The following is a 23,332-nucleotide window of genomic DNA, read 5'->3' as shown; positions in this document are numbered from 1 at the left end:
AGTTGACCAGTGTGTACTGTGTGCACGGACTATGTCTGGAAATCTATCATTTGCATACTTTCCATCCATGCACATATTTCTTGGGAGCATGTATACATCAACACACATAGTAGAAGGAATTCTAAAAGTCATGCAGTCGCTTTTGAGAGGCAGACACCCGGCCCACTTACCACCAATCAAGCCTTGTAGAGGTGGCTGGGAACTCAGGGAAGCCCGCACGAGAAGCCGTACCCTGCTTCAGTAGAGCACTTGCCAGACACAATTTAATGCCTGCACATAGTGACTGTAGTAAGTACTTTGTACTCTACAATACGGCCTGCATCTGCTGGCTGCACCGGGGGTGAGGATCTAGCCAGACGACATGCAGAAATTTCACACGCACTGCGGGTATGCAGGTTTCAGGAAAACTATTGCCAGCGTTAAGTTCTTCACTCAGCAAAAACGATTTCCCTTTTCCTTGTACCCACGTTGGTTGAATGGCGTCTTCACTCCCGGTGGCTCTTGCGAAGGCTGTTCTGTTCTTAGAACTAGCTTCTTCAAGGTTTAACTGTCACTCAAGATGGTGGCCGCAAATCCTTGTGAGGTCAGCGCTCTAGTGTTTCTACCTTAGTCTCGTGCTGAAGCTTCCCTCCAGCTGTTTCTCTCTGGGAGCCCTGCACTTCAACTGTCACCCTGAGGAGAATGAGCAGTGTCCCTGAGGCGCTTTATTTCATAGAGAATTCTTCCAGTTTTGAGTAATTAATTATTTTTCTTTTTATGGTGTGCACACCAGCTACTTTTTCCCTTTTGAAGAAGCTTAATTTTTTCCTTCTTCCAACAGCTGGCTATTGGCTTTCTGAGGAGAATTCGTTTTGGCTTAACAGAACTTCAAGCAACTGCAGTAAGGAATCCTTTTGTATGATTTCCAGACTTGCCAATATATATATATATATGTACATATATATTCAAGAACTCTTTGCTTTGCAGGCTTGTCAGTCTTAGAGACAAACCTCAGTGCTCAGACTAATTCATAGAGACTGACTGAGAAAACTGAACCTTGAGAAGGAGTTTTCGTTTCCTGTAAAAGACATTAGTAGTTTGTATATTTGTGAACTTTTGAACTGTTCTTCAGAGAACCTTGGAAACCTCTGACTCCTGGAGAAAAGAAGATATTAAGTTAACATTGTTCTCTTAGAGAAAGGCTAGTTTCTCAAAAGATCCAGGTTAGGAGAACAATAGAATTGGGTGAATGTGAATGGATGAACAGTTGAATGAACAGTAGGAATGTACTTATCTATGCTCTTATCACCCGACTGCAGGTTCTTCCTTTTAAGAAATCCCAATATGAAAAAAGATGCAGGTTTTTAGAGACACACACTGAATATCCTATCTTCAAGTGGGAACACAGGCTGGAACTAGATATGGAGGCAGTCTCTCTTTTTCTGTTCCCATTCCCCTTTCCCCCTAGCGGATGCAGGGTTCAGATAATCAATTAAAGTCTGAGCACGCATCTGTTGGAGGGAGTTGGGTAAAAGGCATCTGCTCCTGTGGAAGTTTGATTTCATGGGTAATCTTCTGACCGCGTGTGAAGAGGCGTGTTGGCCGCGGCCCGGAGCAGGTGAGTCCTTTGTGGGGGTGGTGAGGGGGCTGTGGCAGCGGGTGAACGAGCGTGCCAGTCCGCAGCTTCTTGCTGGCGGGGGCACAATGTGGAGTGCCTGCTACGCCGCGGGTGAAGAGGGGAGCCTGCTGCGCCGTGGGTGAAGAGGCGTGTTAGTCGCGGTCTGGAGCAGGTGAGCCCTTTGTGTGGGTGGTGGGGGGGGTCTGTGGCAGCGGGTGAACGAGCGTGCCAGTCCGCGGCTTCTTGCTGGCAGGGCACAATGAGGAGAGCCTGCTGCGTGCTGCTTTGCTTTGTGTCTCTGGGGACGGTCGGGTGGTCCGGGGATGCCTTGCTGGACCTGCTCTGCTGACCTAGAAGCCTGAATTGGTGGGCCACAGCTGCTGTAGGGTTGCGTCGCTCCGGTGAGCGGTCCCCTCGCAGCGATCCTCAGTAGGTGGGACATGTCTTCGGTCCTCCTGGGGTCCTGGGGGGGGGGGGGTTGTTTGTTTATTTGGGGGCACTTCCGCCCCCTCGACCCTTTGTTTCTTGCGTGCCAAACCCGGCACGGTTTTTTGCTCAGGGACGCGGTGTGGTTTCCGCTCCAGCCTCCTCGAGCTCCCGGTGGTCACGGGCCTTCGCCCCATACACTTCTAAAACTGCAGGCGACAAACCGGGCATGCTAGAATATTTAGAACACTTTGCTATGCCCTGGCTTTCTATCACAGGCAGGGAATACTTAATGTCACCACTACAGCCAGCGGAGATTTATAGAGCCCTAAAGGATGTGCCTTCAGGAAAGGCACCAAGCTCGGACATACTTACAGTGGAGTTTTACAAAGCCTATCCAAAAATACTAGTACCGCACCTACAGACACTGTACACTCAGATGGCCGGGGATACACTAATGCCACCGTCCATGAGGGAAGCTATAATTATTACTTTACTTAAACCCGATAAACCCCCTAGCCAATGCTCCCCATACTGGCCCCCGTCGCTACTAAATGTAGACACTAAACTTTACACAAAAATCCTGGAAAATGGACCATTGTCACTCCTTCCCAGAATAGTTAGTCCAGACCAGGCTAGGTTCATTCTGAGTTGCAACCTCACAAGGAACCTTAGAACTTTGTTTGGTGCTATGCAGCAGATATATCCTACTGTTTGTGCTGCCTCAGTCTTCCTAGATGCAGAAACTAGTAAGATTCGATGGCCACTCTGGCCTAAAGATAAACTGGGGGACATCAATGATTTGCTCTCTCACTCCTGCTCCTACTCTGGTGCCCTCGGATTTCCCTCTTACGTGGAGATCTGATTCGATTTGATACTTGGGGATACAGGTACACACAGATCCAACTACTGTTCTCTGAGAAATTATGGGAGAGCTATTCAGACTTTAACAGAGGCCACAGATAAATGGATTAAGCTTCCCCTTTCTTTGGTGGGGTGTATAGCTTTTATGAAAAGGACTGTTCGCCTGCGGTTCTTATTCCTGTTCCAAAACATCCCAATACTGCTTGCTACACTATGCTCTCTACTAATTAGGCTTGCCAGGGTGTGGAAACAGCCAAAGGTTAGAAGAAGTGTACTCACTTTGCCGTACGACATGGGCTGGTTGAATGCCCAGACCTTAAGGCTTATAACAGGGCTTCGCATTGTATGCTTGCCCATAACTGGCTACAGTACCCCTTCAATGCACTACATTTACAGGATGAGCGAGACTTATCTAGCCCTCACACATTATAGTAATGAATTTTCGCGCCACCCAAAAGAAAATATGGTACACGCGATTGTCTTAACACCACTACACATGCATGGAATAGCTCTATGACCCAACAAGCACTACCCTACTATATTTACCGCATGCAAAGATTGACTGGTGTGCCTCATTCCCACTAGGCCAAGATAAGGGCGCAGTGGATACTTTCCACAAACCTGGAATCACTACTGTGGGGGATTTCTTCTGGGACAGTATCATGCTTTACTGGGATTCCTTTGCCAACACCCCTGCAACACTGACCCCACTGATGAAATATTCAATACTTTAGGGACCGCCACACTCTGCTGGGGATACTTGGAGATGAACTCCTTGAACATCCTGAGTTACAGGCACTCTCCTGGCTGATAGCACAGAGGAAACTGGTCACCAGACTATATGCCTTCACACAAGAAGAGCACAGGCCTAGTTTACTCAAGGCTAGACTGGATTGGCAAAGAGATTTAGGCATTACATTAACTGATTCCCAATGGCAATATTGCCACTCCAAGATCAGATCTATATCCCTGAATGGAAGGAGCAGGCTTATCCACTTTAAATACATCAACCAAGTATACTGCACACTGGTTAGGCTGCAGAAATATGGTTTGTGACCCACAGCAGTCTGCCGACTATGTGGGGAGGGTGAAGCTGGCTTTCTCCATATGGCAGGGTCCTGCCTCACCCTACATAGATTCTGGATGGCGGTATTCCTAGAATTGCAACGCATAGTAGGCCTCAGTCTATTGGCCACACCACTGCTGGCTTTCCTTGGCAAAGATAAAGATGTAGAGAAGGGGACTAGGCGTTTGGTAGCCATGGGAGTCCCCTTGCAAAGTTGAGATGTGAACGTGGCCATTACCCACACTGCAGACATGACTTACTGCAACACCCATACCGACTCATACAATGAGCTGACCCTACTCCCTGATTCTCCCCCCCCCAAAAAAAACAACACTCATCCTGAACACTACTGGAGTCTGTATCTGACTTTTTTGATTGGCAAAGAGACCGGAGAAGCCGAAGTAAGCCAGCAGCACACACTTCTGCAGACAACTGATTTTATGCAACCCACTCCTGCCATGGCACCTCTAGGATTGTAGCCTCCCAATCAATGTCATGGCGTCTGATTGTGAAAATGAACTATATAGATTGGTAACACAACTGTAAACACTGTGTACCTTTAATGTATGTTATATGCTTATTGCTTCAATAATAATTGTATTGAAAATGTTGCTGAGATATTATCAATGATGTCACAGATTGATGTAATATGTGGGGTAATTAGCAGTGTACGGCGAGGGCACGAGTCAGTTACCTAGTAAGTTAAGTGTAAGAAAAAGTTGGATGTGGTATATGGTGACAAAACACTAAAATTCACTGAAAAAAACATACAAACGAGAAAGTGAAATAATGTTTGGCTTTGGTTATAAGAGCTTAATGTACATTTTAAAAACTACTCAGAAATTCACTGTAAAACACAGTAAAAGTGAGTTATGATTACAAAATTTAAAAAAAAAAAAAAACGTTTTCATTCGCTGCTTATGACATCACACGTGATATGGTAAATGACATCAGTGATGGAATTTCAAATGGCATCATTGATGACATCACAGATGAAAAACATCCACTGTTACTGCCTTACACTGGTTTTTAACTGTGTGTGATTTCAGGCAGAGGTGGAGAGGCTATATTTGTTTGTAGTGACGTATGTTAACATATGTTACATGGTTACATAAGTGAATAATAGTAGCCCTGATCATGCTCGTCAGTCAGACTGTCTGTGTTTCTATGTGTTTGCATTCACCAGTGCACATGTGTTTGAATGATACAGGAGAGTATGCAGTCAAGTGATAGTGGTGTAACATTATATAACACGCAAGGGTTTTATAAATCATGGAGCTTGTTTCAGTATGATGCTAAGCGAGTTACTTATAACAGCAGTTGTGCAGTATTTCATGGCGGTTTTTTCACGTTGTAATGGTGCATGTGTGAGGGAGATAGTGGGTGCCTTTTTCTAGAATGGCGCTTTCAGACAGCTGTATGACAGCTGCAAAAATGTTTTCAAACTTTCAATTTTGCTTCTTTATTTGTATATACTTTGTTAAGTTTTAGTATTTTATTTTATTAGTATTTAATTTTGTAAACAGGTGCCGACCCTGTGAGCAGGGCTCATGGAGCCCTAGGTTGAGAACGACTGACCTAGCGAAAGAATACGACCAACACACAGTAAATTTCAGGTTATACTCCTAACACAATTAGGTACAGAAAAATTCAGTAGCTGAAATGGGCACTTCGCAGGCAAATTATGCCAGCACTCATGCCAAGACCAAGTTAACTGTTAAAATGAAACCTTACAGGGGTGTGAACAAGTTGGCGACCACGGAATCCAGAAGTATGTGGAGCTTCCGCTGAGTAGGGGCACCCAGTGTTACAGGATCCGTCGGAATGCGGCCTGTGGACCTCCTGCGTAGCAAAGGCCCACAGAAGTGAGTGCCGCCAGTGTGCACTCCGACAGCGCCGACCCCCGGTCCTCCAGGAAAAGGAAGCCTCTGGTACAGCGTCAGACAGTTTGTAGTAATCATACTTCTATTTCACTGGTGTACTCCTAAAGCACGTTTGTTGTACTAAACTAGTGATGAATTAAAAAAACTAAAGCGTGCCAATACAAAGTCTGAGATAAAAAAAAAAAACACAATTGTTGGTTTTCCGCATGCATGACAATAGCTAGAAACTTTTTTTTTTGCTTATCTAAAATACATGCATATTTCGCTTCTTCCACACTGGGAGACGTCTCACTGCTGTGAAAAATTTCGCTCTCAAAGCACTTCTACTTCCTTATTGTCTTCTGCCCACTGCAGAAAACCAACACCCAGAGGTAAAAGTCCATTTTTGGTCATGCTATTAAAATATTCGGTGCGCCGAGAGTGAGTCACTGCTACAGAAAAGGGCTACTCTTCTGAATCGTTAGAGTCCCTAAAAATCCTTAACATAGAGAGTATGGACTGTCCCACGGCAGCTGCGGTGTGCTCTAAGTATAGAGATGAGGACTGGGGGCACAAAAAAGCAAAGCTCTCCGTCCAGAAATAAAAGCAGCATGACCTTTTATGATAGCAACTCAAGAATCCCTATTCCATGACCGTTTAGACTTCATCTGCTCTCGGCTCCTCCTTTGAACAGGACATGGAGCTAGGTCACACATGGCTATGACGACACCTTGCAAGAGAGAAGAGCTTGCCATAATAGGGGGTCTGAAGACCTTGCTCAGCTTGGGTTGCAAACCTTAACACAGGGACCGAGACAGTGGATGTAACTGACATATCCTTTAAGACAAGAATTATCCTGGGATGCTTAAGGTGAGCAGCAGACACGCCTCTTTGTAGACCCCATAACTGATTTAAGTGACTGGTACCAACAGCCGTCCGAGCTGAAATTTTCCATTTTGCTCAGCAGTAGAAGAGAGCCCGATTCCTACTCACTTCGTTCTTCATCCCGCCACAGCAGGACAAACAGCAGTAAGACGAGGGGTGAGTTAAAAGGACAGTGGTTCCAGCTGCTTTAGCAAGCAGCAGAGAGCAACCACTGGGCTCTGAAGTAACTCAATCATGCATGTATCACCCTTCCCAACAGACTGGACTGCAGCCCTTACTAACTGGGTGGAGAATGCTTCCTGGAAAGAAACTGAAGCTGGATCCAAGTCTCGCATCTGCTGTTCTTTGCCTTTGTAACTTTCCTAAATTGAGACTGAAATTGGATATTCATGCAGTTTGGGTGTACTTATGTGAGATACACCGTAGTTTGATGTTAATAAAACCTCTCTTGCCTTGTTTTATCTCGTTGTCGCTACCTGCCTTGAGTCATACAATGCGTATTCCGAATTATCTCTGAAATCATTCTCTAAAATGACATGATCCCACCTGGAAGTAAACTTTCTAACGCATTTTAGGGTCACTAAATTAGGACGTGCTTGACAGCGCCGCAGGATATATTCTAGCCTCCTGATTGGCTTTCATAATTTGTCATGTGTAGGGACAGTCAACCAGTAGTTTGTCACTGCAGCATTTTTGCTAGCTTGAGGCGAGTCTGCAGGCAGTTCAGTACTTTCCAGCAGAGGCCCGGGGCCAATTTGTTGTAGAGATTTGTGGTCACTACACCAATGGATAAGCATTAAGGAAATGAAGGGTGAGGCGGACAAAATCGGGATGCTGTGAAGCACGAGTTCTTGACCGAATGGACGCATCCAACAACAGACTTCGTATCAGAACCGGGCAACCAGAGAGCTGCACTCTCGCAAACCTACGGAACTCAGGCTCGAAACCGCTGGACTTCTTACAGGGTGAAGTTCACATCTTGATCTTACCATTTCCTGTACACAAGCAGAGCAGTCAGGAGAGGTGTGGTAAACACCTCCCAACACCGGTTTGCTTTCACGAGAGCTAGTCAGGGAAGATTTGTCACTTTTCTAGCCAGTGCTTAGCATAATTTATGTGGCACTTTAAGTTTGAAAGAGTTCTGATTTCACCTATCCTGTGTGTGCTTTTGGGTCTGGACGAAACTATGCTTCTCTGATTAACTTCAATGAAAGTGAAACACCTGTGAGAAGCCACATTTACTGAAACTAGGTTGGCATGGGATAGTATTTCACCGAACCAGAGCTGTAATACTGTGACTGGCAAGGTAAAGTATGTAATTGTTCAGCTTGGCTAAAGTAATCTTAGCCAGAAACAATTTGCTACAAAAATGGCTAAGGATTTTGCCACTTTTCCTAGCTCAACACTGTTAACACCTTACTAGTCCAATACTCAAAAACGATTGGACAGAAAAACAGAAATCTGAGGTGGGCAGATTACGAGTGCTGCAGGTGTTCTAGAACCGCTCCATAAGAGGAGACTGTTCTCCACCTAAATACCTGGAACTACACAGGGATTTCAGCTGGTGCTTGGCGTAATTTATATGGCACTCGAAGATTGTAAGCATATAGCTGGATAGAGAGATAGAGGGAGAAAGACAGAGATAGAGACAGATAGATGGAGAGATAGATGGAGAGATAGATGGAGAGATAGATGGAGAGATAGATGGAGAGATAGATGGAGAGATAGATAGATAGATAGATAGATAGATAGATAGATAGATAGATAGATAGATAGATAGGATAGATAGGATAGATAGATAGATAGGATAGATAGATAGACAACCCTTTACCATTTGCTTTCATTTATTGTTAAATACAACTTGTGGCAACCACAGTTTACATGCTTGCTCATAAAAATATACAGCCAGCTAACAGCGGTGTTTCCAGTTAAACTTATAAAACTTGCACTTTCAATGTAAATTAGGAAGATAGGGACAGCATTAGACTTTCATAACAAATTGATATATAGACGGTAAACAGAGCAAAAAAGTTCAAACTAACCTTGTCCCTGAGGCTGTCAACTTCAAACCACTCTAGAAGTTTTCCTCCAACTTCCAAAGGGCTTGAAAGAAAGGTTCTGTACGTCAACAGGAAATCTTCAATGTATGTTGGGTCCACGATAGAATGCTCTTCAATCAAATGCAAGATGAGTCTTTCAGGTGTTCCCTAAGCAATAAAACACAGTTTTTTGAGAGTGCTACAAAGGGCAACATTTCACCACACAACTCTGTCACTCAAAATAATCACTGAATTCAGCACATCCTACTAGGTAGAGAAGAGCAGCACCTCTGGTCATGAGAATTGTTAGATCTATATTAACGCAAGATACGTGTAGGGTAACCCCTAAGAAATCTACACAACTTTGGGTATTAGCCAAATTCTAAAGCAAAGTCAAGAAAGTAAATTACATAAGGTGAAAACAATGAGGATTTATATTATTTACCTTCATCAGAAGCTGAAATAGTCTAAACCAAGTTTTAGGACACCAGAAAAATACCTAAAGTTCCCAATCTCCCGAGAATAATCGGCTCAGTATTGTCATTTTACATACAGCATACAAACCAGGCAGTTTATGTAAACACTAGCAAGTGCCATATTAAATAACTGAATACAACAAAACGTTTAATATTTTTTGTACCGACTTAAGTATATCTATGTTTCAAGCCTTGCAAGGTTAGATGTGCAATGCTATGTCCGTTAATGCAACAAACAAGTGACATAATATCACAGTAAAAATAAAATACATTAGGTGTCGACTTAAGGATGTCATAGTTATCTACAATACTACATCTGATCAGTGGAAAAAAGAACTAAAAGAAGACAGTGTATTGTCTTGCAGGGGCAAAAATGCATTTGGATGAGTTTAGGCAGACATGAAATATAAAACTATTATAGTAGACAGCCCTCTTCGAGTCCCCGGCTAATTTATATTGTCATTTTGAATGTCACTTCCTGGTGCTGGTATTCACAGTCTGACCTCCAAGCTTGTAGACCCCCAGCTCAGTGTCAACCACAGTTTATAAGACAGAGTAAAGCATTCATGTTACATACTCACCTTCTTCATTTAAGCTCTACTTGCAACCATGATACAGTATTCTTAGGTGGAATGTAGTGTCATATTTGATAAGAACAACCAACTACAGACCAATGTAACACAGATTTTTCCAATTAGTTACAGCAGGGTTTTGGAGGATTTGGGATGTGGTCTGCCCTACAGTTTCAGCCACTGTTAGGTGTGGCTAACACTCATAGTTCGCAATCCTTCAGGATCAGAGGGCATCACTATAGCAGAAGACATCCTTGTGATCATTTGGTGATCTCGGAGTGAAGCTACAAACACTCAAGCAAATGCGCATGCCTTTTAGCCGTCACCTTGAATGACTGGCGACTGACCACCACTCTCTCACAGTTATCATCTCACTAGCTCGATTTTTGTAGAAAGTCCATTCCTCACATGCAACCTTTGCCAAGAGTCAGAACTACGAGATGTCCACACTGCAGTAATCCAACTAGGGTTATAGGCAATAACCACTAACAGAATATGCATTTTTTATAAGTCACAAAGATTACAGGATACTGCAATGTCCACCATTTCAATAGGAGTGGTGGCATTAGTGTGATGCCTTCTCTTATAGCCACCACGAGGTCAGGCTGTGATCACTATCCACTGAAGTAGGTCTCCAAGTCTATGGAACCGTCTCTCCTGCATACATTATTTGAAAAGGATTAAAGGCTGGCTAGCACAACTCTTGCTACAGACCCTCTTCTTACAGGCATGAAAGCAAGAAAGGGGTAAATCTGCCTTGTACAGACAAAGATTAACATAGGGCATGAAATAAATCCCTATTTTTGCACTTTCGTCCATGAATGCTAATTATTAATGTGTGTTAATGTTTTGGACACTTTCACTGCAAACCCGGGAAGGCCAAACGCTGTACATTTGGTTTCAATGTAATATAGGGAACTATTTCTGTGTTTAGCTGGGTTGTCAAGTAAAATACAAAACAGAAACCAAGCCTTTTCTAAAAAAAACGATATGTGAAACCCCTTTTGAGACATTCCCATTAACAATATTGATTGCATAACCCACTTTTTACCAGAAGGGCATATCAACAATGGACACTTTGTAACATTTTCATTTTTAGATAGCCATTGAGAGAAGAGAAGAAAAGTTCAAAAATAAAAGAAAACTCGTACACTGAAGCAGGCACAGCCATGTCACACAAGCCAAAAATATAACTGCAAAAAACACTGCCAAGCGGATGCCCTAATGAACTCCTTTGAAAATTCAAACGTGTCACATTCAGAAAACATTACAGAGCAATCTGAAGGCTTGACATGGTATAGTTTAGTGTCTCTCCATTAAATTAATGTGTACACGTTTATAGCTAATTATCATAGGAAATATAAAAATATTATTTACCTTGATAACAATGTGTCCTTTCCTTGTGCCACTCCGATCCAGCTCTCGGTGCTCCTTCACCATGACAATCTCTCCTTCTTCCTCCACCTTGTGGGTGTTCTTCTCCACATGGTTCAAGATCCGCCAGTAGTCCTGCTGGGCGATACATACAAACTGCCCCAAAATAAGATGGGGACAGTTAATAAAGCGGTAATACATAAAGATATCCCCACGCACCAAGGCTGGGCACGAGCAGCTGATCAGCGACAAGAAATCACTTGACATAAGTTCTCCTCTCAGTCTACCTCCCACACAGGGCTCTACCAGCTACAGAAGCGCTGACCACAAGAAAGGTGATGAAGGGGATCCCAGCACGTGCAGCCCCATCTAGCACAACGCGACTCTAGTGAAGCTTGGCTTCAGAAGAACAGTCCTGTCAATGTGGAAATGAATACGCAGCTCTGACAAAACTACTGACTTCAGTACATTTCCGAAAAGACACGCGCACAAAAATACACCAGGCAGGCGCTGACCACATTTCTGTTGTAGCAAATTGAGACACTTCCCATTTTTTGCATAAAGAGCAACCAACCAAGCCCTACTCCCTCAGCAAAAGAGAAAGGTATGCAAAAAGTTCCACTTTCAGAAAACCACACGGGGCCAATCACAATTATGAACAAATTAGAGCCTCTGTGCGATAACGGTATGCTATTTTTCCAATTCATTGTTGACGAGTTAATGTGCAATTAACTTATATTTGGAAATAGTCTCTAGTCAATTTGTTCTCTCTGCAAAGCAACAGCATCTGAAGAGTTCTCTCCAAACAGCAACAGAGAAACCAATAAACATAATAAGAAGCTTTACAAGTTCATTTCCCTCCTCGGGCACGGGAGGGACATGCCTCAAGCACATGACCAAATACTCTCCACGGCAAGGCTTATGACTCAAAAATGTGAATAGCAACCTTACCTGGCAGTCATCTACTTTGGTCCGCACCACGCCATTCATGTACTGCTTCTCGAGGGAGGCGTTGATGCCAAAGCTGTTTCCCATACACAGGCTCTCACTTCTCCCATCAGAATGGCTGATCTCCACCGTGCCGTTCAAAATGACGTGCCAAGAGTCGAGCTAGAAGAAAGACATGAGTTTGCATCAAGCGCCCAACACTTCCTTCTACCAGCATATGTTGGCACGCAGTGTCAGCCAAAATGTCTGGCTCGCTGGCATTTAAAATAGCTCGAGTTATATTAAGAAATTATAAAATTATGCATTTACACCGGAGGCAATGAAGATGGCCTCAATTCAAACCACTCGAGTGACCACTATAAACAAAGATGTACCACTTTATAAAGGAGATGATTAGCGGCAAAATGTTAACTTTAGTTCAGAAAACCATAACAATTTGGGATTCAAGTCTATCAAAACCGTCTTTAGACATCGGTTGTTTAAAGAGTGTAACAGCTTCGAGACTCCAGCAAACTGGCATAGTATTAAATAAAAAACACAAACATCAAACCCACCACACAGAAAAAACTAGAAAGACTGGCTGAATAGGCTTGGGCAGCGAACCGGCAGACATAACCGTTCACAACACCGAACGTCATTAAAGGTATTAGTTAAAGTCGTTTGATTTTGTTGTCACAGCAGTCCTGAACATCACCGCCACGCAATGTGTGTTTAATCCTTTTTTAGTTTTACATGTGTACCTTTAAACGAAAACGTACCTATGACATTACCAGTTAATTGAAGCCACTCATTTATTCGTTGATATGGATAAGGTCTATCGGTTGAGTTTGACTGGCTGTTGACTAGCGAAGACAATTCAACGCCAGCCTCTCTGGTTAAGCCACAAACTAAAAGACCAACCTCAAGCACTGCCCAGACAGCTGATACCCCGCCCCCGCCTGCTTAGACCTCCTGCTGAGGTAGTGGCTTCCCTTCAGGGGTCGTGAGTATTAGTTTGGGAATCCACATGCCAGCCTCAGATTCTGACCTTATGACAGTCTGAAGAGTTTGGAAATATCTGGGTTGTGGGGATGGGGCCTCTGCATATCGCCTGGCTGCTTTGGCAGCTAGAGGGCTGTATAGTCATTATTAGATGCATGACTGATCTGATGCAGACATTCCAATGTCTGTCATTGATGCCTGGTCTTGCCACAGTGCCTATTAACTATAAGCATGAGCCACAGTAAAGGCAAGATGACACCACATTGTGTGAGATAAATTCATAAGAATTTAGGTTTGACTCTAGCATTTTCAAATGGAGTCAGTTCGAACTGGCACCCTTGTAGTGTAACTAAATTAATGTTAAATCCCATCAAACCCCATTCAGGGAGATACTGGGCAAGAAGGTGCTACTGGGCCTCAGCCATGGAGGTTGGTGTTGTTTACCTCATGTGTTAGGGCATGTCCTACTATGGCTCTGCAAAACTGTCCCTTCCGCACTTGACTCTCAGTGGGAGCGACAGTGAGCAGTCACAGGCTACTCAGAGAGGGGATGCTTCAGCTCAAGACTCAACAATCACACAGCAGCATGGTAACTGTCCAATCCAGTGCTTTAAAATAAATCTACTTTAATGCACACAAGAACTAAATATTACACAGAGAATATCAGCAGGATACAACTTAATGTCCTGGGTGTTGGGGATTGCTGGGCCTCTATCTGCTACTTTCACCCGCTCCCCTTTTCTTGTCCAGGCAGTTTCCCCCAGTAATACTGTGATTAGGCTCCAGTGCAGATTACCTTCCTTTAAATTAAGCCTGTTTTGTCTCTCACAGTTAAAAAGTTCTTTCTCACCAAATGAGGTTAGGCTGGTACATTTGTGGTGCATTCGGCAAGGTCGGGCAGTAGCCCGACTTCATCTCCGCATGCCCACTTCCCAGCTTATGAGAGGGCGTGTCAACTGGGGACTTCGGTTAAGCTTCTTCTAGGGTCCGTGCACCTGCACTCCAGTAATGTCTTCAAATAGGTCACTGCTGGCAGGAGCGCAAGTCTTCATAGTTGGATGAGCCTCGGAACACGTGGGCAGGTTCTGTGTGTTCATAGTAGTCCCGCTCAGGCTAGTCTCAATGCACACATGTACAGGCCAACTTCAGGGGCAGCAAGGCCATACACAGTCTCCAAAGCTCTCACCAAGGCAGCTCAAGTGGGCTTTTACCCAGGGCAAAGTGGCATAGTTTAGCCATGATTATCTTCTGATCACAGAGGCACAGGCCAAAATGCAGTGTCTCATGGTTTCCACCTGGAACTGTAACAGCTTATACCAGTCGACACCCTGTGCATACTGATCGCTCTCCTTCATCCTCTTCCTCTGTCAGACCCCACCAATAGTAGGGTCACATTGCACCTGGCTTTTCCTAGACTGCGACTCCTCCTGCGGAAATGGCGTGCTGTTTCCCCTTCTCAGCAAGCAAGCTTTTTTCTAGGCCCCCTAGGACAGGTGACAGCTTCTTCCAGAAAGATTTTGATTCATGTGATGTCCCTTCCCCTCTGGGTGCTTGCTGTCAGGCAGGCAGGCACAGTGCTGGTTGCATGAACATCCTTCGAGAACTTGTTGGTTTGTCAGAGAGAACTTGGAAGTGGAACAAGAAATCGGTACGTGGGTCCCATTTTCATACAGTCAAAGCAGACATGTCCACTTTCAGAAGTGGTTTAGTGTGGTTGTTCTTTCAATGGCCACTTCCTGGCTGGTCTCCAGACACAGAGTTTTGTGTAAAGTGATGCTCTTCCCAGCAGGGTAGGTCGCAGCCTGCAGTAGTCACAAAAGAGGAACAAAGTTGTGAGCTTTGAGTACCTGGCTATCACAGGCCTCACTGAAGAGTGATCGGGGTAAGACAAAAGGCTGGCCTCACCTTAGGGGGTGCCTTTCACCTTGAACAGCAGAGACTGCAGTCTCATCCGCCCCATCCACCCCCACCCCCCTTAAACCCTACTGTCTACTAAATAGGAGTGCTACAGGAACCTAATCAGAAGTGTCTCTCTACAAAAAGGCCTCAGGGAATTTCTAAAGGAGCACTGTCCCATCGCTTCCTGCTTCAGGGGCTAGGTCACCTACCTCCAGTTTCAGGAATGTCAGCAATACACTTCAATTGTCTGGGAAAACAACCTCACCTCCATTCTGTGCACAAGACTAAGCACATCCCAAAATGGTTACAACAAGCCTCTATTACTCTGGTTCACTCGTACATACAAGGCATGGACCATGCAGGCAACAGACCCACACATAATATGCTTTGGATTTTAGTGCTAAAGTCTGGGTTCGTACATAGAAGCAGAACTTTACTGTAGCGGGACAGAAAGCATCCATTCCAGTCAAAACTATAGATTCATAAAAACACAGTATACTGCCACCACTGCTCTATGTACTAAAGCCATGAATGGTCAGTAGTCCATTGTCAGTGTGAAAGAGGTATGCTTGGTGTGCCCCTCCAGATCACTGGATAGGTCCACAACCTCACAATGGACAGGCTTAGGTTTCACACATCAGATTAGCGTGAAACAAGAGTCAAAATCAAAATGAGGGCACCAGACACTCACTTTTGGGCACTGAGGCAGGGGAACACAATTGTACACCATACAGATGACAGTCCCGTCCCAGCAGCAAATTCTTACCCATAGTCTCCTTCTATTTCTGGTAGATAAAACTTTGTGCCTATAGGATCAATTTGATGGTAGCTTTCACTGCTGGCCCTCGGTTTCACAATTAAAGGACAATAGTTTGGCATCCTATAATCTCAGTGACTAAATTCTATCAGCTTCAGACTTTTTTTCATGGCAATAGGTGACTATCTGAAGAACAGTTCTTCTTGACATTAGGAGACCATATCTTCAAATGAGGACAAATGGGCGCACTGTTGGACACAATATTTTTTATTTAATAAAGGATACAACACTTGGAAACAAGCAGCCTTGGGAAAGGAAGTGGGTTTGGACTTGCTTCTAATAGCACTAGGGAGATGGCAGCTAAAGTAATAATTTTAGCTCTTACAGAAATTGTATAAATTGCTAATCAGCTTAGTTAGTCTTTGAGAATTGGGAGGGGGGTTGGATGTTCTGCGCTGGAGATGCATCAAAAGGTTTTTTCAAGACACAAGATGGCCTTTATCTTACTTTTGTACAAGAACTGATCTCTACTGAAAATATTTAGGCCAATACTACTATTCCTAGACACAAATATTTGGTTTCTGTCTTACTTTGATCCATGAAAAACTAACACCATGCATGCAAATATCTGCAATGATACATACTGTGACAAAAAGTTAAGACGGAGGTGGAAACCTAGCAGGATCATGTCACTGAATAATAAATGGATAGATAGCTTGATGATAGATAGCTTGGTGATCTACCTTGCCATGTTTTGAGTGTCACTGATTCTTAGACAAGAGATAACAAGCATTTGCAATGCAATAGGTCTTGCATTTGTGAGAATGAGAGCTATTGGCATTGTACATGACAAAGTCTTTTACCTGTGTATTTTGGTTTGGAGTGTAGTGGATGTATGACAGGTGCCAGTTGCTGCAGGAGAGAGGACACAACGAGGACAGCACATTGGGAGTGTTTTTGCCTCATTCCTACAGACTGGCTGTAATAACCTCGAGATGCAACCCTTTCTAGTGTGTTTACCTAACATTTTATAGCACCACACACTCCACAAAGAGGCACCTTCATGGCAGTTAACCCGGAGAATGAGGGGGTGAGGGTGGGGAGGATGGGTTGGGGGGAGGGGTCTGGAGAGCAGGGGTCAAAAGAGGAGCAAAGAAAAGGAGGGAGACATATTTTGTTGTGTTAAACTTCAAAAGGCAGGGGTGTGGAATTTATTAAAATATCTACTTGTCCAGGGGACAGGTTGCTTCTCAAATCTACTTGTCCTGTAAAAAGATCTACTTGTCCCTTTGGTGCCATGTAGTGTGGCGACAAATTATGGCAGCAATTAATAGCCTCTCTGATTATGCCAGGGCTACTACCATAGTAGGGCTTGAATACTTGGAGTTTCAATCCCTACTGTAGCAATTTCCTTATTTTGCCACCTTTCTGCAGATCTGCATACTGGGGCTGGAGGAAGCAGTAAGCAATAGTTCCAGGGCTGGAATGCCTTTGAGTCTGCAAACCTACTAACCTGCATGTTTTAAAGATTTTTACCAGCTTCTCTCTAATATTTTCCCATAATAAGAAAGGTTGGACATTTACTCCTGACAATGGCAGAATTAGAACTTCTTCCAGGGTTGGGAAGAAAGTGGCTGGAGGGAAAATGAACTTGCAAATGCTCAATAGATTTTCACATGAGCAAATCTACACATCGTATTTACCCATGCTAAAATACAGTTCACAAATATTTTATAGGGGTACGACATATACCATGGGTGCACTTTTGTGACTTTCTTTAAGAATTTGGGGCCACATGTAGGTAGGTTCAGATTTGTGACCTGCAAATTGCGAGTCGCAAATCCGAATGTAGGATGGTGTCCTTGACACCATCTGTGATTCGCAAGGGCTTCGCAAATGCCCACATCATGAATAATCATGAGGTGGGTCGCAATTTGCGACCCCCTCACGAATGGTGGCCTGCTGGAGACAGCAGACCACCATGTCTGTGACTGCTTTTCAATAAAGCAGTTTTTTGGGGTTTTTTTTTGTAATGCAGCCCGTTTTCCTTAAAGGAAAACGAGGTGCATAACAAAAACGAAAAATGAAACGTTTTAGTTTCATTTTTTCAGAGCAGGCAGTGGTCCGCGCAGGACCACTGCCTGCTCTGAAAAAATGTTTACAGTGACATTCACAATGGGGAAGGGGTCCCATGGGGATCCCTTCTCTTTTGCGAAAGTGTTAGCACCCATTTGAAATGGGTGCAAACTGCGATTGGTTTGCGCCCCCGTTCGCAGTCACAAAACAATCCTACATTGCACTGCGAGTTGCAATTAGGAAGGGAACACCCCTTACTAATTGCGAGTCGCAAACCCGTTTTGTGATTCGGTAACCAGGTTACTGAATCGTAAAACTGGGTTTGTGCATCGCATTGTGCTTTTTGCACGTCGCAAACAGCGAAAGTCGCTGTTTGCGACATGCAAAAAGCTACCTACTTGTGGGTCTTGGTCCCTAATTAGGTCTGGTGTTAACAAAGACATTTTGTTTTTATTAAACTTCTATTTCTCTCTTTCGGCTGGCTTTACTGTGAGTGATCGCGTTCTGCTCTTCCACAAGGAGCATATTGCCACACAAAGTAGTTTTGTTCAGTGTCAGGAACTACAGTGGCAATCAGTGACGTAACGAAACTGGAGGGTGCCCCTTTGCAAAGAACATGGAGGAGCCCCCTCTCCAGACTCACTCAGGGCAGGTGCTGTGCTGAAGGGGCCCCCTGGAGGGCGGCTGCGGGGCCTTTGTTATGCCGCTGGTTGCAACGTGTGCTTTAAGAGTTCAAAAACTTTTTGTGGGGGGTTTGCCAATGTTTGTTACAATGTTGAGGGCCTGGTAGCTCCCACAACAATAAAGTGTTACAAAAGCCATGTCAAAACAAGACACGCATTGATGAAACTAAAAGACTTATAAAAATATGTCAGATCAGTTGGCTTTGTCAGTGTTTGTTTATTTTCATGCTTCCCATAATCGTGTTGAAAATGGTTACACTGATTTTCCATTAGAAATATTTTTGGGAAATACTAGCATGCATCAACACATTTTACTAAATGACACTTAATTTGCATATAATCAGAGAGCATTCTGGGAGCATTATACTTAGCCTCTTAGCCTAAACTTTTCAAACATGTGTGTACACGTTTTTTTTTTTTTTTGTACTGGAACCAACGTCAATAGTGAAGTGTGACCTTAAAACATTTATTTACAGCACTCACCTAATAATGAAGGCTTTCAAATAATGAACCATAAATACAAGTTCGAACAGCATTATCTTTTGGAAACACATTACCTCAACTGCAGAGAGTTCCATTCTCTGTAAACAGGCAGCCAAAGGGTTTGGGCTGCAGAGGGTTGGGCCTACTTGTCCCAAGGACAAAGTAAACATAAAAACTTGTTGCCCTTGACCCCAAACAAGATGTCCCGGGCATTGGGCGATAGGAATTCCACATCCCTGAAAGGTATTATTCCTCTACATTGGCAACACTAGCCTAACTTTTAAAAACACAATGTATAAGACAATATCAGAGGAGGCAGCTTAACTACAAATTAATTATAGCGATTTTGTTAAGAATGGCACCTGCTTTGCAGCACTATGAAATTACAGAAACTGTATTACAAAGCTCTATATGAAAGAAAGAAAAAAAAAGAGGTATTCCCAGACTGCCCCCAACAAGCACCAAAGAACCCTAGGAGAAAGGATATGGTGTAAGGGCCAGAGCTGCCGACTTTGGAGCTGGGGAACACGGTTCGAGTCCCTGCGCTGGCTCAACATTCTGTGATTCTGGGCAAATCACCTAATCAACTGAAAATTAATGTGTTCTTGTATAATGTGACCGGTACTCATGTAAAGTGCTGTAATACCTTTGTTTCACGTTTGCGCTATATAAAACTGCAAACGAAATAATAATAAATAAATAAAAAAGGCCCCACAGACTGCAAAGAAACTACAAGAGGCTTGACACCAAGGAAGATAAAGGAACAACATACAGCCATGAGCAAGGCAGCTAGGCAAAAGAAAAGATAGTGCGCCGACACAAAGCTATCTGGCCGATCAGGCAATAATACATGTAACGGGGTCAGTCTCCAAGGCGGGAAACAAAAAAGCCTTAAGGCGGGAAACAAAACAGCCTTAAGGCAGGACAAACAAAGCATTTACCAACAACATCAAGGGACTTTTGAAAGGCAGGCCAAGGAATGAATGAAAGTGATGGGTGTGGTTAAAGCCCACAGAATAGATTATACAGGTCAGAAAAACAGCACTTGCGCACTACTATGCTCGACCAAAAAACTGTACTTAAATTGAGCAGAGGTTCATCCGACACTGGTATCTTCCATAGATTTGTGTGCTTGAGGAATTCTGTATTGTCAGGCTTGCAAAACCCTGGAAACATATTCAAACACCTGTACAGCTGGATTCTTCAAATCTCAGTGTAAATGGCAAAAACCGAGCCAACAAGGTGGCTATGTATTGAGCGCTGGTCCCCTCTGAAGTCCCAATTTGCTCAGATTGCAGAGCACCTGAATAAATTTAATTTAGTGAGAACTCTCATTGTTGGAGATGGAGCATCACAAGCATTTTTCTTCTCCAACTTTAGATCTTGCATAGCTTCACATACTGGAATCGGACTAGCAAGCAATGTAAGAAGTGCCAGTTTGCCAATAAAACAGGACAAAACGCACCCAACCGATAGAGGGTCTTGAGCACTGACTTTCGTTTTTAGATTCCCTTTGTCCCCGCACTTCAAAACAGTAACTATTCTACAAATTTCCAAGAGCACCCAAGCAGAGAAAGCAATGGTTGAAGTAATAGCTCTCCTGGAATGTACTGGACACTGTCAGTGAAAGCTATCAGGGGTTTTTGGTAAGACAGAGTTCTTCAATCTAATAACCACCTTATGATGAATTGCATATATACATGTTAGTCTTGGCTGCACAGATAAAGGACCGGAGAAGATGATTACAAAATTTAAAATGCTGCCTTGACCTGGAAGAATATTAAGCAATGCATAATGTCCAGAGGATTATACGACTCTTAAGGGTGGTGAAACAGTATTTGGAAACAATGGGGCAAGTTCGCTGTGACTCAGTTCCATTCACTCCCGAACCACAGAAAAGGTATCCACGGAGAAAGCTTGCCTGCTTCTGCACTTCTGGAAGACACAAAAGTAAGCAATATTGCTGTTTTGTTTAAGACAGGTGCTTGAAACCTGATTTAAGGGTCTGCACAAAGTGAAGACTTAAGAGTGTAAGCAGGACAGTGTTAAAGCTTCAAGTGTATTTTTGGCTTTGCCACCATTCCAAGTGAGCTAATAAGTCTTAGCATTTTGTTATCGAGCACTTGCACCAAACAACGTGCCTAAACACGTGAGCTATTACAATCATTATGTAGGCCTACTTTTTCATTTGGCCTACATCTTCACAATGAGGAGGAAATGGTGGGGAGGGAAAGGAAGTGTATTTTTTTTTCCTCAACATGTTTTATAATAATGAGGATGTTTGGCTAGTCCAGTGCCAAGAGGCCCTGATTCCACTCGCAGCGAAGTAATCTTGTGCTCTGACTTTCTGTAGCATGGCCATATCCTTGATGAGACAGCAAATCCTGAAAGGCAACAAGAGTGGGTGGCAGGTTCATCAATTTCCAAGGTAGCCTAATATTCTTGAATGTGGTCACAACAGCCACCTAGAAATGCATCTGTTGTTGATTTCAAATATGTTTTTATTTCAAAATATGTAATTAAGGAAGCAGGTAAAAGATTTTGCTAAGTTAGAAGTTTCTGCTGCCACAGTAGAGCAGTCATTGAAGCACTGGTGTCTTGCATTTATATCCTAGACTGTTTCTGTCTGCTTCCACTCATTTTCTAATTCTCATGCAAAGTCCTTCTTTAGGTGTTTGTGGACTTCTTTTTGGGGCGGGTTGTGATGAAAGCCATGGTCGTATCAAAGCATATTCAGAATTTGCCTGTGTGGTGTGATTTCTGAGTCTCTAGAAGTTTGGAGATTCTGCCTCCTGCTGGCATGAAAAGTGATCTGGAGAAGATAACTCCTGACTAGGAAGCTCCCACCACGTAAGTGTAAAGCAACTTCTTCTGTAAGTAGCTATGACTATCATCACTTTGTTGATATTAAGGACGGCACTACATTTGTTAATACGGAGACTGGTAGCCAAGGCCAGAAAAGGAGTAGTTGGGTGTGGGCTCAAGGGGCACTAAATATGAATCCCTGCATGAGTTCATTTCAGTTACTTGAATTGCACTGTGCACATGCTTGAACATCTGTCTGTCCAAAACTGGAAAGAGCAACATCGAGTCTGTGAAGAAAGAGTTGTGCGAAGGCTTTCATTTGCACACGATATAGATGCATTGACTCGTTAATGGAGGCCTGAACTTGGCTGCTTTGGAAACTGCTGTCTCGGCCAATTCCATCTGATTATTGATGTTCTTGAGGTTAGCTCATTTGTCTTAAGTAAGGAGACCTAGAAAAGGGACAATCTCTAGCCACATTCGGCTATCACACCAACGTCATCTATTAGGTACAAGTGACCAGTTCTCTGCAACCGGGGGTAGAGGAAAGGCCTCTAAAAGTTCTCCTGTCAATATAAAGGCAGTGCATGGTCTTAGATGGGCAGTAATATGCACTGGAACCATCACTTAAGTGTTGTGTTTCTTTTCCACTCTCTGGCCATATCTGAAGACTAAGCTGGTGCTTTAGCTACTAGATCTTTATCCACCAAGCTCTTCAAAATGGCAGTCCTTGTTTCCTGAAAATGGAGGCTGATCCCTTTTATATACACTGAGGCTCACCATTATAAACAGAATTCGTAGCCAAGGCACAGATCTGAAAACAGCAAGGCTGTAGCTATATAGGCACCTTTTCAATAACAGCTATTTAAACGTTAACCAATAAACGTGACAAATCTTTAAATTTAAAGCAGTTCCTTACAAAAACTAAGCATTGCTTGGCCACTAAAGTTCTCTAGGACGGTATAAGCTGAAGTCGTGATCTTTTTTATGCCAGCCTGGATTCGTTTTTCATGTGAACCAAGGAGCATTGCGGTAAATGTATCATAGTGGAATACCACAGGCTTGAAATAGATAATGCTCTCCCATGCAAAGGGATGCAACATACCTAGGGCTCAGCCCACAGATGGAGACGGTAACCCGTTGTGAGTGGGTAGATAGCTTATCTACTCTGTAAGGTTGCAGTATGCGTTACCTAGGAAGGCCACAAAAGGCCATCTGCACTAACAAAACTTCAGGAAATGAAACCTGTTTGTGCTTATATTGCCCATTTACTAGTCCTTCATATGAGCCACACTTTGATAGAACACCAAACCTTCTTCTAGTTTACTTTTTTTTTTTATCAAGCCAGTTAAAACTGCAGCTGCGCCTTGAGACATCATAAGCTGCAACATCAGAAACTCTTTCCAGAAGTTAGGACCACTCAGCCAAGACATGCAGCACAAATCGGAAAACAAGGTAAGATAACATGTTCAGGTCGCAGAGTGTACACTGAAGGCCAGTACTACATGCACAAGCATTTGCCAAGCCAATACGTCTGGC

General features: G+C 43.5%; 1 protein-coding gene across 1 annotated transcript in view; it reads right to left on the bottom strand.

The window, feature by feature from the left end:
* The window catches only part of RAPGEF6 (Rap guanine nucleotide exchange factor 6), an 822,369-nt gene that overhangs the window by 189,696 nt on the left and 609,341 nt on the right, over positions 1-23,332 (bottom strand). The window contains 3 exon segments of the mRNA XM_069201702.1: positions 8,743-8,907; positions 11,165-11,317; positions 12,113-12,271. Coding sequence (XP_069057803.1) covers positions 8,743-8,907; positions 11,165-11,317; positions 12,113-12,271 — 477 coding nt within the window.

This window comes from Pleurodeles waltl, chromosome 7 (genome assembly GCF_031143425.1).
Source record: "Pleurodeles waltl isolate 20211129_DDA chromosome 7, aPleWal1.hap1.20221129, whole genome shotgun sequence".
Lineage (NCBI taxonomy): Eukaryota > Metazoa > Chordata > Amphibia > Caudata > Salamandridae > Pleurodeles > Pleurodeles waltl.
This window is presented reverse-complemented; position numbering and strand designations above follow the sequence as displayed.